This window comes from Carcharhinus amblyrhynchos, chromosome 23 (assembly GCF_965287045.1).
Source record: "Carcharhinus amblyrhynchos chromosome 23, sCarAmb.v2.hapA, whole genome shotgun sequence".
Lineage (NCBI taxonomy): Eukaryota > Metazoa > Chordata > Chondrichthyes > Carcharhiniformes > Carcharhinidae > Carcharhinus > Carcharhinus amblyrhynchos.
In genome coordinates, this window is record NC_137346.1 from 46,764,889 (window position 1) to 46,784,011 (window position 19,123).

At 48.1% G+C, this 19,123-nt stretch overlaps 2 protein-coding genes across 2 annotated transcripts in view; one reads left to right on the forward strand and one right to left on the reverse strand.

Moving 5' to 3' along the window:
* The window catches only part of LOC145357589 (uncharacterized), a 254,877-nt gene that overhangs the window by 31,088 nt on the left and 204,666 nt on the right, over positions 1 to 19,123 (forward strand). The gene's annotated exons all lie outside the window — the stretch shown is intronic.
* LOC145357584 (uncharacterized) lies at positions 12,309 to 13,899 on the reverse strand. The gene has a single exon (XM_080211060.1). It carries the CDS (start codon positions 13,563 to 13,565, stop codon positions 12,555 to 12,557), a length of 1,011 nt encoding a protein of 336 aa, XP_080067186.1. The 5' UTR covers positions 13,566 to 13,899; the 3' UTR covers positions 12,309 to 12,554.

The window sequence follows — 19,123 nt, forward strand, 5'->3', positions numbered from 1 at the left end:
ATAATGTGGGGACCAGAACTGCACACAATATTCCAAGTGCGGCCGCACCAGAGTTGTGTACAGTTGCATCATGACGCTGCGACTCCTAAATTCAATCCCCCTACCAATAAATGCCAAGACACCGTATGCCTTCTTAACAACCTTATCTACTTGATTCCCTACTTTCAGGGATCTATGTACACATACACCTAAATCCCTCTGTTCATCCACACTATTCAGAGTCCTCCCGTTAGCTCTATACTCGACACATCTGTTATTCCTACCAAAGTGAATTACCTCACACTTCTCCGCATTAAACTCCATCCGCCACCTCTCGGCCCAGCTCTGCAACCTGTCCAAGTCACCCTGCAAACTACGAAGGAAGGATCACAGAATGAAAGGTTGCTCGGAAGTTAAATGATATTGTGTTTGCGTTTCTGTTTGTAAGGCCCTCAGAACATGTCACATTGCCATGAAGATGGGCTTTGGTTCTTTTGTTTAATTTACTTGTGTTTCTCACAGAAGGAAACCTTCAGTTTATGAGAGGCAAGTTGGCTGTGATAGATTAGAATATTACTATAGAGGATTTGATGTTGGATGGGCAATTGTTAGAATTTAAGGAATTATTACACATTGATATAAAATATAGATTCTTTTGAGGAATAAAATCCAACAGGAAAAGTGAAGCAAGTGTGGCTAAGAAGTTAAAGATTCCATTAGATCAAAGGAGGAGATTCATAAATTAACGAAAATCGTCATAAGCCTGAGAATTGGGAACTTGTTTTCGAATTCAGCACAGGAGGACCAAGAAATTGATAAAGAAAAAGAAATAGAATATAAGAACAAACTGGCTAGAAACATAAAAACCGACTGGAAAAGCTCCTGGAGGTTTGTGAAAAGGAAAAGATTAGCAAATACAAATGTGTGTCCATTCCAGGCAGAGACAGGAGGGTTTATAATGGGGAATAGGGAAATGGCAGAGAAACTAAATAATGTGTGTCTGTCTTCACAGAGGAAGATACAGAAATTATCACAAAAACATGAGAGAACCAAGGGAGTGAGCATGAGGAACTGAAAGAGATTAGCATTAGTGAAAAAGTAATACTGGAGAAATTAATGGGCTTAAAAGTGAATAAATTCCCAAAAGCTGACGATCTATGTCCCAGAATGTTGGAAGAGGTGCTGTAGAGATAGTGGATACTTTGGTGGTCATCTTTCCAAACTCTATAGATCTTGGAATGGTTCCTGCAGATTGGAAGGTGATAAATATAACTCCACTGTTTAACGGGGCAGAGAGAAAATGGGGAACCACCAATCCATTAGCCTGACATCACTGAAGGGAAAAGGATGTGATCACATACCAATTAGGAGTACGCCACCCAACCCCTCGAGCCTGTTCTACCATTCAATACGTACACATCTGATCTGATTGTAACCTCAACTCCCCATTCCCGTTGACCCCCCCCCGCCCCCCGATAACCTTTCACCCCCTTGCTTATCAAGAATCTATCCCGCTCTGCCTTCAAAATATTCAGAGACTCTGCTTCGACTTCCACTGCTTTCGGTCACATTGCCTGGAGCTCTTCTAAACTTCACTGGACACAAGCCCAGCCAGTCCAATCATTCCTCTGAAGACCACCATCCAATTTCAGGTAGTAAACCTTCTCTGAACTGCTTCCAATGCATTTCCACCATTCCTTAGATGGGAGGAATACTGTACACAGTGCTCCAGATATGGTCTCACCAATGTCCTGTGTGACTGAAGTATAACATTCGAAATTAGTTTTAGCTGGGTTTAATTTAATGTTTCTGTGCCTGAAAGAAACTTACAGTCAGATTTCATGCTGGATAAAGATCTTTATATGTGTGGGGATTAGTTTCAATCCCAACTGGGATTCTGTTGTGATAAAGAGAGCTATAGCATGAAGAATAAACATTGTTACTTAGCAACTAGGGGTGCTGTAAGTGAAGGCAAAAAGTCTTCTTTGTCCCAACTGGAACCAGAGGCAGTGGACATGCATCATGAAGCACAAACAGCTCTCTCTCAACTCAGCCAAGCTGCAGGTTTCCTAAGAAACGAGACAGTCCAGACACCCAGGAACCTGAGACAGAAAGAATATTTCAGAAAACTGAAGTTAAGTGGACAGGTATTGTTCAGAAGAAACTCAAGGAAGAGTAAACAAAGGGGCTTGAATTAGAGACCATTGCATTTAATTCGATTTAAAGTGAGGGGCAGACCTTCAGAGGTAGCTGAAATATTTGATAAAAGATTTTGGGATTTGAGAGTTGAGAGCCTAAAGGTTCAATATCCTCAAATGGATTCCATTAAAAGTGGGCCAGAAACTCTGGTCAAAAGTATCATTTGGAAAATGTGCAGTGGATCTGGAATGTGAATATATTACTATGAGAGAAGATTTTAAAGTGTATTTTGGGAGTGCTCTTTGGAAACACAGATGACGTCATCTGGGGGGATTCTGAGGAGAAATCCGCAGACACTAATGGTGTTAATGAGACCATTGTAGCTTCAAATGTACTTTGTCATCCGTGTTAATCTTAAAACCTGAGAGGAAATGTTCAGCTAAAGGAAGAATAAAGAAATATTGTATTAGAATTCATTTGTCATGTTTAATAAATTTCTTGTTAAAACTAATTAGCAGTCCTGTGACTCTGTTCCGCCACATTTCATGAAAATAGAATCATAGAACCCTACAGTGCAGAAAGAGACCCTTTGGCCCATCGAGTCTGCACCGAACACAATCCCACCCAGGCCCTACCCCCATATCCCTACATATTTTATCCGCTAATCCCTCTAACCTACACATCCCTGGACACTAAGGGGCAATTTTAGCATGGCCAATCAACCTAACCCGCACATCTTTAGACTGTGGGAGAAAACCCACGCAGACACAAGGAGAATGTGCAACCTCCACACAGACAGTGGCCCAAGCCGGGAATCGAAACCAGGTCCCTGGAGCTGTGAAGCAGCAGTGCTAACCCACTGTTCTACCATGCCACAAAAACTTTTGGTCTTTTGAGCCAGGGTTCCATTCTGGGATTTTCCTGTTCGGTTATAATATCAACTGGGATTGTAAATTCCCCAACCAGGGGAAACTTCTCACCTGCTCCTACCCCTTCCATTTCTTTATATATTTTATAAATTTCAATGAGCTCACATCTCATTATTCAAAACTCGAGAGGACACAGGCCCAGTTTCCCCAGTCTCTTTTCAGAGGCAGGAACACACTTGGTGAACCTTTGTCACACTCCCTCTCTGGCTGTAATATCTTCCCTAAGGTAATGGTCCAAAACTGCACTCAGTGCTCCAGCTGTGCCCTAACCAAGGTTCGATACAATGGGTATATTCTGACTGGTCTCATCACTTTGCTTCCAGTGGGCTGATGCTCTTTGAGCCTGGGAGAGCACATTTCCACTGAAATCATCCACAGAAGCTGATGAAGGACATTTATTTTATCCTGGACGGTAAATAGTGTTTTTCCTACCACGACAGGTAGATCTAAAGTAAATACATTTGTCTCTGTTCCATTGAGGCTACAGCACAGGGCCTGGCCAGTCAGCTCAGTTGGTCTGTGTCAGTATTTATGCTCCACATGAGCCTCCACCACCCCTCCCTTCATCTCCCTCCATCACTGAATGAATCCTTACCCACATTGAGAGCAGGTGAACGGCCTCTCCCCAGTGTGAACTTGCTGGTGTGTCTGCAGGTGGGATAAGTCTGTGAATCCCTTACTGCCCTGAGGGTAGGTGAAGGGCCTCTCCCCATTGTGGCTGTGCCAATGAATTTCCAGCTGAGATGGGGCTCCGTAACTCTTCCCACAGTCCTCACGTTTCCATGGTTTCTCCATGATGCAGGTGTCCTTGTGTCTCTCCAGGTCCGATGATCAGTTGACGTCTCGTCCACACACAAAGGACACGGGTACAGTCTCTCCACGCTGTGGTTGCTACGATGTATTTTCAGACTGTGATTAAAGCTCCACACAGGCTACTGTGGGACCCGAGGGAGGAGACTGCTGATTCTCTGGCGATGATCTTTGCATCATCAATGGAGACAGGAGAGGTTCCGGAGGATTGCGGATGTTGTTCCTTTATTCAAGAAAGGGAGTAGAGATAACCCAGGAAATTATAGACCAATGAGTCTAAACTCAGTGGTTGGTAAGTTGATGGAGAAGATCCTGACAGACAGGATTTATGAACATTTGGAGAGGTGTAATATGATTAAGAATAGTCAGCACGGCTTTGTCAAAGGCAGATCGTGCGTTACGAGCCTGATTCAATTTTTTGATGATGTGTCTAAACACATTGATGAAGGAAGAGCAGTAGATGTGGTTTATATTGACTTCAGCAAGGTATTTGATAAGGTGCCCCATACAAGGCTGATTGAGAAAGTGAGGGGGCACGGGGTCCAAGGGGACATTGTTTTGTGGATCCAGAACTGGCTTGCCCACAGAAGGCAGAGAGTGGTTCTGGATGGGTTTTTTTCTGCAGGGAGGTCAGACAGCAGTGGAGTGAACATAGAACACTACAGCACAAACAGGCCCTTCGGCTCACTTGTATACCTACTAAGCCATAGACCTATCTTTAACCCCCAATCCCATTAGATCCCATATACTCATCCAGAAGTCTTTTAAAAGACCCCAGCGAGTTCGCCTCCACCACCACCGACGGCAGCCGATTCCATTCACTCACCACCCTCTGAGTGAAAAACTTACCCCTAACATCTCCTCTGTACCTGCTCCCCAGCACCTTAAACCTGTGTCCTCTCATAGCGACCATTTCAGCCCTATCTATTCCTCTCAACATCTTATAAACCTCTATCAGGTCGCCTCTCAACCTTCGTCTCTCCAGGGAGAAGAGTCCCAGCTCCCTCAACCTATCCTCGTAAGGCATGCCACCCAATCCAGGCAACATCCTTGTAAATCTCCTCTGCACCCTCTCAATAGCTTCCACATCCTTCCTGTAGTGAGGCGACCAGAACTGCGCACAGTACTCCACGTGGGGTCTGACAAGGGTCCTATAAAGTTGCAGCATTACCTCCCGACTCCTAAACTCAATCCCTCGATTAATGAAGGCCAGTACACCATACGCCTTCTTGATCATATCCTCCACCTGCGAGGCCGATTTAAGAGTCCTGTGGACCCGGACCCCAAGATCCTTCTGATCCTCAACACTGCTAAGACTCCTAACCCTTGATATTGTATTCCTCCATCCCATTGGTCCTGCCAAAATGGACCACTACACATTTATCTGCGTTGAAGTCCATCTGCCACTTCTCCACCCAGTCTTGCATCCTATCTATGTCCCGCTGCAACTTCTGACATCCCTCCAGACTATCCACAACACCACCGACCTTCGTATCGTCTGCGAACTTGCTAACCCATCCCTGCACTTCCTCATCCAGGTCATTTATGAAAATGACAAACAGCAAGGGTCCTAGAACAGATCCCTGGGGCACTCCACTGGTGACCGACCTCCATGCAGAAAAAGACCCATCCACAACCACTCTCTGCCTTCTGCAGGCAAGCCAGTTCTGGATCCACAAGGCCAAAGCCCCCTGGATCCCATGCCCTCTCACCTTCTCAAGAGGTCTTGCATGGAGAACCTTATCAAACACCTTGCTGAAGTCCATGTAAACCACGTCCACCGCTCTTCCTTCGTCAACGTGTTCAGTCACATTCTCAAAGAACTCAGCTAGGCTCGTAAGGCACGACCTGCCCTTGACAAAACCATGTTGACTATTTCTGATCATTCTAAACTTCTCTAAATGCTCATAAATCTTGTCCCTCAGAAGCCTTTCCATCAGCTTACCAACCACTGAGGTCAGACTCACCGGTCGGTAATTTCCCGGGCTATCTCTGTTCCCTTTCTTGAAAATAGGAACCACTTCCGCAATCCTCCAATCTTCCGGAACCTCTCCCGTCTCCATCGATGACGCAAAGATCATCGCCAGGGGCTCTGCAATCACTTCCCTCACCTCCCACAGTAACCTGGGGTACATCCCATCCGGTCCCGGCGACTTATCTATCTTGATAGAGTTTAAAAGTTCCAACACATCCTCTTCCTTAACATCCACATACTCAATCTTTTCAGTCTGCCGCAAACCTGTAGTACAACCTCCCAGATCACTTTCCACCGTGAATACCGAGGCAAAGTACTCATTAAGCACCTCTGCCATTTCTTCCGGTTCCACACAGACCTTTCCCCCTTCACCTTTTATAGGTCCTATCCCTTCTCTTCTCATCCTTTTACTTTTCACATACTTGTAGAAGGCCTTGGGATTCTCCTTAATCTTACCTGCCAAGGCCTTCTCATGACCCCTTCTGGCTCTCCTAATTTCCTTTTCAAGCTCCTTTCTACAAGCCTTATACTCCTCTAGATCCTTAACATCTCCTAGCTCTCTGAACCTTTTATACGCCTTTCTTTTCTTCCTGACTAGGTTCACCACAACCTTCGTGCAGCACGGTTCCCGCGCCCTACCAAAACCTCCTTGTCTCATCAGAACGTTATCGTGCAGAGCTCCAGTCAAACATTCCTTGACTATCCGCCACCTTCCTTCTGTACTTTTCCCCGAGAACGCCTCCTTCCAGTTTATTTGTCCAATTATCTGCCTGATGTCTTCATATTTCCCCTTACTCCAGACAAACACCTTCCTAGCCTGCTTGATCCTATCTCTTTCCAATGCTATTATGAAGGAGATAGAATTATGATCTCCATCCCCAAGATGCTCTCCAACCGAGAGATCCGTCACCTGTCCTGGGTCATTAGCCAGCACCAGGTCAAGTACAGCCTCTCCTCTCGCAGGCTTATCCATGTACTGTGTCAGGAAACCTTCCTGAACACACCTAACAAACTCCTCCCCATCCAAACCCCTTACCCTAGGGATATTTCAATCGATGTTTGGGAAATTAAAGTCTCCCATCACAACAACTCTGTTATTTCTACATCTCTCTAGAATCTGTTTCCCTATCTGCACTTCAACTTCCCTGTCGCTATTGGGTGGCCTATAGAAAACACCCAGCAAAGTTTTCGACCCTTTGCTGTTCCTAACTTCTACCCACAGAGACTCTGTAGATAGTCCCTCCACGGCATCCTCCTTCTCTACAGCCATGACACTGTCCCTGATCAACAGTGCCACTCCACAACCTCTTTTGCCTCCCTCCCTGTCCTTCCTGAAGCATCTGAATCCTGGCACCTGAAGTACCCAGTCCTGTCCCTGAGACATCCAAGTCTCTGTAATGGCCACCACATCACATTCCCAAGCAGCAATCCATGCCCTAAGCTCATCTACCTTATTTACTACACTCTTGGCGTTAAAATAGACATACCTCAGCCCCTCAGTCTGGACATTTCTCCACCACCTGTCTAACCTCCCTCTCACACTGTCTGCAGTCCTTCCCCACCTGGGAGCTAACCTCCTCGGTCTCAGTCTCCTCATCTCTGTTCCCTCGCCCCAACCATTCTAGTTTAAAGCCCCCCCAGTAGCCCCGAGCCAGTCTTCCCGCCAAGATATTGATCCCCCTGGGATTCAAGTGCCACCCGTCTTTCCTGTACAGGTCACACCTGCCCCTAAAGAGGTCCCAATGATCCAGGAACCGGAATCCCTGCCCCCTGCTCCATTTCCTCAGCCACGCATTCACCCTCCACCTCATTCCATTCCTGCTCTCATTCTCCCGCAGCGCAGGCAGCAATCCTGAGATTACTACCTTCGCTTTCCTCTTTCTCAGCTGCCTACCCAGTTCCCTGTAATCCTTTTCATGACTGCTTCCCTCTTCCTGCCTACGTCAGCAGTACCTATATGAACCACAACCTCCGGTTCCTCACCCTCCCCCTTCAGGATGTCTGGGACACGCCCAGAGACATCCCGGATCCCAGCTCCAGGGAGACAAACCACCATCCGCGACTCCCATCTACGTCTGCAAAAACACCTGTCTGACCCCCTCACTATGGAGTCCCCTATTAGTACTGCCTTGCTGCTCCCTTTTTTGATTTTTTGAAGTACTGGCTCGGCTCCAGAGAGCTGGCCACTGCTGCCTCTCTCAGATGAGCTGTCCCCCCCAGTGGTACTCAGGCCGGAGTACTTATTTTGAAGGGGGACATCCGCCGGCGTGCTCTCCATCACCTGAGGTTTCCCCTTCCTAATAGTTACCCACGTGCCTTCTTCCCGTTGCCCCGGTGTGACCACTTGCTGATAGCTCCTATCAATTATCTCCTCATTCTCTCTAATGAGACGAATGTCCTCAAGCTGCATTTCCAGTTCCTTTACCAGGTCCCGTAGGGACTGCAGCTCCACACACTGAGCACAGGTACGGATGTCTGGGAGACCAGGAGCCTCCAAGACCTCCCACATACTGCATCGGCAACAACATACTGGCCTCACACCCATACTTGCCCCTTTTTAGAAACACAGAGAAAAAAAATTTTAAAAACTTATAAACTTACCTTGCCTCACCCTTTTCGCTTTGGCCTTCTGAGCCAAATCCCTTACAGCTCACACAAAAACAAACTTACCTGCTCTCACTCAGAGCCCCTCTCTCTCTCTTTCTTTTGGTGAGATGAGGGAGGGAGGGGTGGGATACTCTACCTGTGTAGAGTATCGGGTTTCTTCACCTTTCCAATTTATGGGGGTCCAGAGGGAAAAAGGAAGTGGTCATAGGGACCCCTCCCCGGGCCCGGGTTTCCAGGCAACCGGCCAGAGCGAGAAGCCGCTCGGTGACCTCCCCCACCACCCCGGCCCGGGACTGCACATGTCCAAGGGAGAGGGGAAACCGCGCATGTGCAGAGCCCCCACCCCTGACCTTCCTGCTGAGGTTTTGATCAATGGGACCCCAAGATCCTTCTGATCTTCCACACTGCTGAGTTCATAGGAGCTCAAAGCAGCTTCGCAGGTAGAGGCTGTGGTTAAGAAGGCGTATGGTGTACTGGCCTTCATTAATCGAGGGATTGAGTTTAAGAGTTGGGACATAATGTTGCAGACATATGGCCCTGGTCAGACCCCACTTGGAGTACTGTGCTCAGTTCTGGTCGCCTCATTACAGGAAGGATGTGGAAGCCGTAGAAAGGGTGCAGAGGAGATTTAAAGGTTGTTGCCTGGGGTGGGTGGCATGCCTTATGAGGATAGGTTGAGGGAGCTTGGCCTTTTCTCCTTGGAGAGACGAAGGATGAGACGTGACCTAATAGAGGTTTATAAAATGTCGAGAGGTGTTGATTGAGTGAATAGTCAGAGGCTTTTTCCCAGGGCTGAAATGGTTGTCACAAGAGGTTTAAGGTGCTGGGGAGTAGGTACAAAAGAGATGTCAGGGGTAAGTTTTTCACTCAGAGGGTGGTGGCTGAATGGAATCGGCTGCCAGCAGTGGTAGTGAAGGCGGTTTCAATAGGGTTTTTTAAGAGACTTTTAGGTAAGTACATGGAACTTAATAAGATAGAGGGTTATAGGTAAATCTAGTAATCTCATAAGGCAGGGACATGTTCGGCACAACTTTGTGGGCCAAAGGGCCTGTTTTGTGCTGTAGTTTTTCTATGTTTCTACGAACTGGAACACTCTCACTCTGATATCACAGTGTCTTTGAGAGAAGGAGACCTGGGCCAACTTCCCCAGAGTCTGCACCCTCCCTGGATTCACTTCCTTACCCTTCAGTTGCTGCAGGTCCCCAGTTTCCCCCAGAATGAGAATAGAAATGGAAAGGGGGAAACACTGATTCCCTCCCAGATGTTGCCCAGAGGAGGAGGTTTTACTCTGAAGCTCATTGACAACTTCCGCATTGTGACGTCACAATGGAGCCCTGTCTGCATCAGCCAATAGGAATCACTCTGCCCCGCGGTGACGCGGACCCGGGAGCCCCGCCCCCATCAGTTCCCTCCCCCTCCCCGAGCCCGGGTTTCCAGGGCAACCGGCTGACGGGCTCCGGCCAGAGCGAGAAGCCGCTCGGTGACCTCCCCCCGGCCCGGGACTGCGCATGTCCAAGGGAGAGGGGGAACTGCGCATGTGCAGAGCCCCCATCCCTGACCTTCCCGCTGAGGTGTTGACCAATGGGAAGAGTCGGAGGACCGGAAGGCCTCTGGTCCTCCAGCCAATCAGAGTGCGGGCTTTGTGTGAATGAGGATTGAGCTTCAGACAGACTCAAACTCCCTCCTGTCTCCAACATCTGTGAGTAAAACACCGTCACAGAGTTTGCTGGCAGGAAATATCCGTCTTTGTGGAGAACCACGGCTTCTGCTGAATTATCGGCTTCCAGCCAGAAGGGAGGGAGGAGGAAGGAGAGCCATCGCCTGCCTGCGGTCCGGCCTGTCTGGCTGCTCTCTCCCTGGGGGAGAGGAGGGGGGGGGGGGGGGGGGGGGGGGGAGAGGAGGGGGGGGGGGGGGGGGGGGAGAGGAGGGGGGGGGGGGGAGAGGAGGCGGGGGGGGAGAGGGGGAGGTGGGGGGGGGAGAGGGGGAGGGGTAGAGGGGGAGGGGGGGGGTAGAGGGGGAGAGGGGGAGGGGGGGTAGAGGGGGAGAGGGGGAGGGGGGGTAGAGGGGGAGAGGGGGGAGAGAGGGGGGGAGAGAGGGAGGGGGGAGAGGGGGGAGAGAGGGAGGGGGGGAGAGGGGGGAGAGAGGGAGGGGGGGAGAGGGGGGAGAGAGGGAGAGGGGGGAGAGAGGGAGAGGGGGGAGAGAGAGTTTATTTTGTGCGGGGAGGACTGCACAACTTTAAAACAGCGGCATCAAAGGGCTGAGTGGTTGGTCTGGTGCCCTTATCTCCGAAAGTCAGTGCTTGGAAAGGAGGCGGGGGGAAGAATATTCAGACTGATTTCCATCTGCAGGGTGGGGGGGGTGACGACACGCTGGACTGTTACACCCACTAGGGCTGAAGGAACAAAATCCCCCCACCCACTGCTGCTGCCTCCAACACTGGCACCCCACCCCTCCTTCCTCCTGACTGCGGCACCGGCCCTCCTCAGTGTCCTGTCCCTCATCCTCCCTCCAGTACCTCCACCCTCCTCTCTCCCTCTCTAACTCTCAGGAGAGAGCACCTGAATGGCCATTAACCCCACCCCACACTCCCTCGCTGACCCTGCCCTGCCACCTGGGCAGAGAGGCCATTACCCATCCTTCCCTCCATCCCTCCCCTCGGACACACCTATACTCCCTGCCACGCATCTGGGCAGCTTCGGGGCGGGTGTAGCACTATTTGATTGGACACCATGGTGACGGCAATGCTGTCCCAGGTGCCAGGGCCTTTCAGACCCACTTACGCCTGAGTGGCAATGGCCAAAGGCCCTGCCACCTTTCAATTTAATCACAAGGCAACTCGGGGTCAAGTGCTACGCTCACCCTGGCATGTCTATCGAGGCCTGTGTCAAGGCAACGGCTGGGGTTAGAACATAGAAAATCTACAGCACAAACAGGCCCTTCGGCCCACAAGTTGCGCCGATCATATCTCCACCTACTAGGCTTACCTATAACCCTCAATCCTATTAAGTCCCTCAGGTTCGACCCCTCAGCCATTGTCGCTGCCTCTAAGATGTACGGCTGGGCCGTATTCTTGTTGAAGGCCGAGTGGGTGGTTCCTGGCGGGGACCCTCTCGAGGCCACTGCCCATAAGATCGCGATTTCAAACATCCCGCTCTTCCTCCCCGTGGAGTTCCTCCTCCCCCACCTCCATCTACTGGGGAGATCAGATCCGGGGTTGTACTGATCCCACTCGGCCTTCGGGACCCCTCCCTCTGACATGTATACTCCTTCCAGCGCCAGCTCTTTATCTGCCTGGCCCGGGAGGAGGTCCTGGTTTAACATTCCCTTTCAGGAAATCACGTACTGGGTTTCTGGTCTGCGGACGGTGTGAGGTGCTGTGCCTGTAAGGAGGTGGGGCACATTAAAAAGGACTGCCCCCAACCCAAGGCGGATTTACAGTCTTCTGGACTCAACATTGAGTTCAACAACTTCACACCCTGAACTCTCTCCTCGTTGTGATTTGTTTCGCCAAGTGTGAATCTGTATCTTGTTTTTGTGTTTTTTGCTTCCAGACAAAGCTGTCCTTTATTCTGCCATTCACACTTACTCTGCACCAATACTTTGACCCTTGACTACAAACATTACCTTTCCCTTTGCTTTTGTTCCAGGACATTTTTGTCATTTAATCTCACCCACCCGCTAACCAATCCCTGACTTTCCCTTTTTGTTCTACCCGATTCCACCCCCCACCAACTCTGACCAGCATCAAACCCATCACATTTCTCCCACTCTTTAGTTCTGAGGTAAAGTTACATTGGACGTGAAAAGTTAACTCTGTTTCTCTCTCCACAGATGCTGCCAGAGCTGTTGTGTTTTTCCAGTTCTTTCTGTATTTATTCTCCCTGAACTTGTAGGAAAAACACTACTTATTATCCACGATAAAATAAATGCCACAATCAGATTTTCTTGATCCAGGCTCAAAGAGCATCAGCCCACTGGAAACAAAGTTGTGAGACCGGCCAGTCCAGCAGAAAGCAACTCTCGGACCCTCCCACTTCACCCACTGTCAGAATGAACATGGTTCAGTCCCGGATGTAATTAACAGCAGCAATAACAGCAGAATCCAACCCCTATGATCACTTGTGAACTCGCTGGTGTCTCCGCAGGGGTGTTGATTCAGTGAATCCTTTCCCACACACAGTGCAGGTGAACGGTCTCTCCCCGGTGTGGACTCGCTGGTGTGTCTGCAGGCTGGATGACCGAGTGAATCCCTTCCCACACACAGAGCAGGTGAATGGCCTCTCCCCGGTGTGAACTCTCTGGTGTTCCCGCAGGTTAGATGAATCACTGAAGCCCTTCCCACACACAGAGCAGGTAAACGGTCTCTCGCCAGTGTGAATTCGCTCATGTTTCCGCAGGTGAGACGATGTCCTAAAGCTCTTGGTGCAGTGAGAGCAGCTGAACGGTCGCTCCTCAGTGTGAATGCGCTGGTGGGACACCAGATCCTGAGACCTTTTGAAGCCACAACCACAATCAGAGCATTTAAAGGGTCTCTCACTGGTGTGAACTCGCTGGTGTTCACACAAGTGGGATGATGTTCTGAATCTCTTTGTGCAGCGAGAGCAGCTGAATGGTCTCTCCTCAGTGTGAATGCGCTGGTGGGACACCAATTGCTGAGATCTTTTGAAGTCTCTCCCACAGTCAGAGCATCTAAAGGGTCGCTCACTGGTGTGAGTGAGACTGTGAATCTGCAGGCTGGATAAATTAATGCATTCCTTCCCACACACAGTGCAGGTGAATGACCTCTCCCTGGTGTGAACTCGCTCATGTTTCCGCAGGTGCGATGATGTTCGAAAACTCTTTTTGCAGTGAGAGCAGCCGAACGGTCTCTTCCCAGTGTGAATGCGCTGGTGGGACACCAGATCCCGAGACCTTTTAAAGCCACTCCCACAGTCAGAGCATTTAAAGGGTCGCTCACTGGCGTGAGTGAGACTGTGACTCAGCAGGATGGATAACCGAGTGAATCCCTTCCCACACTCGGAGCAGCTGAAAGGCCTTTCTCCTGTGTGGCTGCGTCGATGAATTTCCAGCTGAGATGGGAATCTGAATCCCTTCCCACAGTCCCCACATTTCCACGGTTTCTCCATTATGCCAGTGAGCTTGTGGCTTTCCAGAACTGACCATCAGACAAGTTTCATACTGAACGCAGCTACAGTCTCTCCCTGCTGTGAATGCTGTAATGTATTTTCAGTCTGTGTAACTGATTCAAGCTCTTTCCACACTCAGTGCACTGGAACATTCTCACTCGGGGGTGTGTGTGTCTCAGTGCTTTTCCAGTCACACTGATATTTAAAACCTTCTGAAGCAGACAGAACAGAGAAATATTTCTCTTAGATGTAATGATATTCAGTTCCAGATGAATTGAGTGACCCTGTCAGATCTTGATGTAATGTGTGGTTTGGGATTTCTGTCTATGGAGTCTAAAACCTGTAAAAGGAGTTTGCAGCAGACATCACAGTCAGTGTAGGGTAAAAATTCAGAACAGAAAATTCTAGTTTCTATGGAACACTCTTTCCTGTCTCCTTCCCCAAAAGCTGTAAATCTCCATCCCACACACTCTCCCTCCATTCTCACTCTGCTGTATCTAATATTCACCCTCCCAATTCTCCTGAAGGTGCTGATTGAGACCGATTGACAGATCCATGCTCACTGCTTCCTGTGCTGGACACAGAGAGCTGGAAATCTCCATGCAGGCTGCAGACAGATATATGTCTATACGACTGGACTATAAACGTGATTAATGAATAAGGTGGCTCCAGTTGGTTAAGATACAGAGGGTTGTGATTGGTCAGGATCTTGAACTTGCTGCCTATGAGGGCGGTCGAGCAGAGATGATCAATAGTTTCTAAATGAGATTGGATGGGTGCTGCAGGATTACAGAATGGGACCCACTCCAGACTGACAGAATTGCTCAATAGAGAGCTAGCAGGGACTTGAGTTGTCCAATGGACTCCTTCTGTGCTGTAATTTGACAAGTTCCTTCAAGGCAGGCTGGTGCAAAAGATTAAATCTCATGGGATCAGGGTTGAACTAGATAGATTCAGAACTGGCTTGGCCATAGAAAACAGAGGGTAGCAAAGGAATGTTTTTCTGAATGGAGGTCCAGTGGTGTTCCGCAGGGATCAGTGCTGGAACCTCTGCTGTTTGTAATATATATAAATGACTTGGAAGAAAACATAATTGGTCTGATTAGCAAGTTTGTGGATGATACTAAGATTGATGGAGCTGCAGATGGTGATGAAGATTGTCAAAGAATACAGCAGTATACAGATAGGCTGGAAAATTGGGTGGAGAAATGCCAGAAGGAATTTAATCCAGACAAATGCAACGTGGTGTATTTTGGTAAATCCAATTCAGGTGGAAGCTATAAAATAAATGGCAGAACCATCAGGAGCATAGACACACAGAGAGATCTGGGAGTACAGGTCCATAGATGCTTAAAAGTGGCAGCACAGGTGGAAAAGGTGGTGAAGAAAGCATATGGCATGTTTGCCTTCATCGGACAGGACATCGAGTATAAAAGTTGGCAAATAATGTTACAGTTGTATAAAATCTGGAATACTGTGTCCTATTCTGGTCACTACACAACCAGAAGGACGTGGAGGCTTTGAAGAGAGTGCAGAAAAGGATGTTGCCTGGTATGGAGGATATTAGCTATGAGGACAGATTGAATAAACTGGGATTGTTCTCCCTGGAAAGATGAAGGCTAACGGACAACCTGATAGAAGTTTATAAAATTATGAGAAGTATAGATAGCTTGAACAACTGGAAGCTTTTTCCCAGAGCAGAAATCACAATTACAAGGGTCAAAAGTTCAAGGTAAGAGGGGAAAGGTTCAATGGAGATGCGCAGGGGAAGTTTTTTTACACAGAGGGTGGTGGGGGCCTGGAAAGCACTGCCAAGTGAACTGGTTGAAGCAGTTACATTAGCCACATTTAAGACTTATCTTGATAGACATATGAACAAACAAGGAATAAAGAGATATATGTGGTTGGCCCAGACAGGTAAATGTGATCAATGTAGGCTTGGAGGATTGACGGGCCTATTCGTGTGCTATACTGTTCTTTGTTTGTAATGACTCTGACTGGAACTAAATGATATAGTTACAGTACTATATTACAAGGCTAGAAATAATAATGTGTACATTATTATAAATCATCCAATATTGATCACATAACAACATTGGTCATAATTCTGTCCTCAGAATTTTAAAGAACAGCAAGAGGCCCTTTGGCTCATTGTATTTGCACCAGCTCTCATGCATCGATCTATTCTAATCCCATCTTCCACCACTTGCTCACTCTGTTAGTGGTAGCCTTGTAAGTTCTGGCATTTCATGTACTCATCTGAATGCTTCGTAAACATTGAGAGTTCCCATCTCTACCATCCTTTTAGGCAATGAGTTCTAGATCCCCACCACCCTCTAGATGAAAATCTTTTTCTTCAAATCCCCTCTAAATCTCCTGCTCGCCATCTTAAATCTATGTCCCCCGGTTACTGACCCAGCTACTAAAGATCAGTGAACTAAGGATTCATATTTTTGTGCATTTCAGTCAGGTCCCTTTTTGTCTTCTCTGCTTCAGGGAAAATGATTCCAGCCTAACCAGACTCTCTTTATGGCTGAAATATTCCAGCCGAGACAACATCCTGGTGAATCTTCCCTGCAACTTCTCTGGTACAATCACATCTTTCCTGAAATGTGGTGACCCGAATTGCAAACAGTCCTCTAGCTTTTAATACACTCAGTCATAACCTGCCTGCTCTAATACTCTATACCTCAGCTAAAAAAAGGCAAGTATTCCATATCCCTTCTTAACCACTTGATCAATCTGTCCTGCTGCCTCCAGGGTCCTATAGACATACACCCCAAGGTCCCTCTGGTCCTCTGTACTTCTTGGCGTCCTATTGTTCATTGTCTATTCCTTTGCCTTTTTCGTCCTCGCAAAATGTATCACCTTAGATTTTTTGGGGTTAAATAATATTTGCCACTGTTCTGCCCATCTAACCAGCCCATCCACAGCACTCTGTAATCTAAGGCTTTCCTCCTCACTATTTACCACACTAACAGATTCTGTTATCATTGAACTTACTGATCGCACAACCATCTCTACCGGAAGCTCCGCGCAGCCACTGATACAAAGCCTGGACTCTGATTGGTTGGAGGACCTGCGCCCATCCGGTCCTCCACGCGTTGCCATTGGTCAATCTCCCGCATGTAGACAATGAGGGGGCGGAGCCAGAACCCACGTGCGGGTGGGCGGGGCTTTGACAGCCAGCCGCGCTGAGCTGCGTCCAATCCGCAGTGATCTTGCTGCCAATGGGTCACTGTGTGCTGGGAACGCCCCCTCTGAGTCATTGTGACGGCACAACGGAGTCCTGCCTGAATCAGCCAATAGCAATGGCGCTGCTCCGCGGTGACGTCACCGGGTTCAGGTGCGCGATCACCTTCCCCGGACTGCGCATGTCTGAGTCAGGCGGAAGTTGCAGTCGGAGTGATGGTTAGGGTTGGTACTGGGCTCAGTTTGGAAAATGTCTCTTCATTTTCTCTTCAGTCAGTGAAGTTTGGTTTGGTTTTAAACAGCACAGCATTTGCTTTTCAGATTCACACAAACTTCCTCCTGTCTTCAACATCTGTGAGTAAGACAGTATCTTTCTCCTTCCCAAGCCTCCTGGGCGTTGTGTTCACATGATGTGGAGATGCCGGTGTTGGATTGGGGTAAACACAGAAGGAAATCTCACAACACCAGGTTAAAGTCCAACAGGTTTATTTGGTAGCAAACACCACCAGCTTTCGGGGCTCTGCCCCTTCATAAGAACATAAGAAATAGGAGCAGGAGTCAGCCATCTATCCCTTCGAGCCTGCCCCGCCATTCAATAAGATCATGGCTGTTCTGAAGTGGATCAGTTCCACTTTCCCGCTTTCTCCCCATAACCCTTAATTCCCTTGCCTACCAAAAACCTATCTATCCGTGACTTAAATATATTCAGCGAGGTAGCCTCCACCACTTCAACAGGCAGAGAATTCCAGAGATTCACCACCCTTTGAGTGAAGAAGTTCCACCTCAACTCTGCACCCCACCCCTTATCTTGAGGCTGTGCCTGCTAGTCCTGCTGTCCTTTCTAAGTGGGAAGAATCTCTCTACCTCTACCCTATCCATCCCCTTCATTATCTTATACATCTCTATAAGATTTCCCCTCATCCTTCTAAACACCAACGAGTACAGACCCAGTCTATTCAATCTCTCCTCATAGGCCAACCCCCTCATCTCTGGTATCAGCCCAGTGAACCTTCTCTGCACTCCCTCCAAGGCCAATATATCCTTCCACAAGTGCGGCAACCAGATCTGCACACAGTACTCCAGTTGCAGCCTCACCAGTGCCCTGTACAGTTACAGCAAGACCTCCCTACTTTTATATTCTAACCCCCTCGCTATAAAGGACAACATTCCACTTGCCTTCTTGATCACCTGCTGCACCTGCAGACTGGGTTTTTGCGATTCGTGCACATTCGTCAGGTAAGTGGAAATTGTTTTGTGATCAAAACTCCCACTCACCTGACGAAGGGGCAAACCCAGAAAGCTAGTGGCATTTACTACCAAATAAACCTGTTGGAGTTTAACCTGGTGTTGTGAGACTTCTAGTTGTGTTCACAAACAGGGTATATATAGACACAAACTCAATTTACAAGATAATGGTTGGAATGACTCAGGTTGGTCTCCATAGGATTGTAACAATAGAGACATATCAAATGTTGTTTCACGCGACATGTTGGATATTTATAGTTCTCAAGAATGTATATTTATTATTATCTCTAGTTTTGTAATATAGTCCTTAACAACATTATATTTTTCTAGTCATAAAGACATTATGCTGCATAAGGAGCCCATTCAGTAACTCATGTCCATGCTGAGTTTTCTGTCAAACAGTTCAGCCTGACCCATTCCCACTCCTGGGGCAATCGAGAACGGGAGATACATTTAAGATGGCAATGAGGTATCTTCCCTCAGAAAATTGTTAGTCTCTGGAATTCTCTCCAAAAACATTTGGTCTCTGCTCTAGAATGAAGGGGGCAAAGATTCACAATAGGTGTTGATTATTTAATACAGAGTTAATGAGGCTCTCTCTTCGAGGGTCGGTAGTTTTTAGAACTCACTCCCACAGAGCGCATTGGAGGATGTGCCATTGAATAGGGTAGGAGGGATAACCCTGGTAACTATAGACCAGTGTGTTTGACGTCAGTGGTAGGCAAGTTGATGGAGAGGATTCTTAGGGATAGGATGTATGAGCACTTAGAGCGTTGCGATCTGATTAAGCAGCATGGCTTTGTTAAGCCATTCGTCTTGCCTTACGAATCTGGTAGAATTTTTTGAGGAGGTGACAAAAACGATCTGTGGGAGTTTGCACATTCTCCCCATGCTTGCGTGGGTTTTCTCTGAGTGCTCCGGTTTCCTCCCACACCCCAAAGATGTGCTATTAGGCTGATTGGAGGTAATAAATTGTTCCTAAATTAGTTTTCCCTCAATGTGGATTGCCATAAGCATAGATAAGGGTCATGGGTGGAGGGGGGACTGGTAATGTTAAAATGGCGGCGCGGGCTTGTTGGGCCGAAGGGCCTGTTTCCTGGGCTGATTTTGTTCTTTGTTCT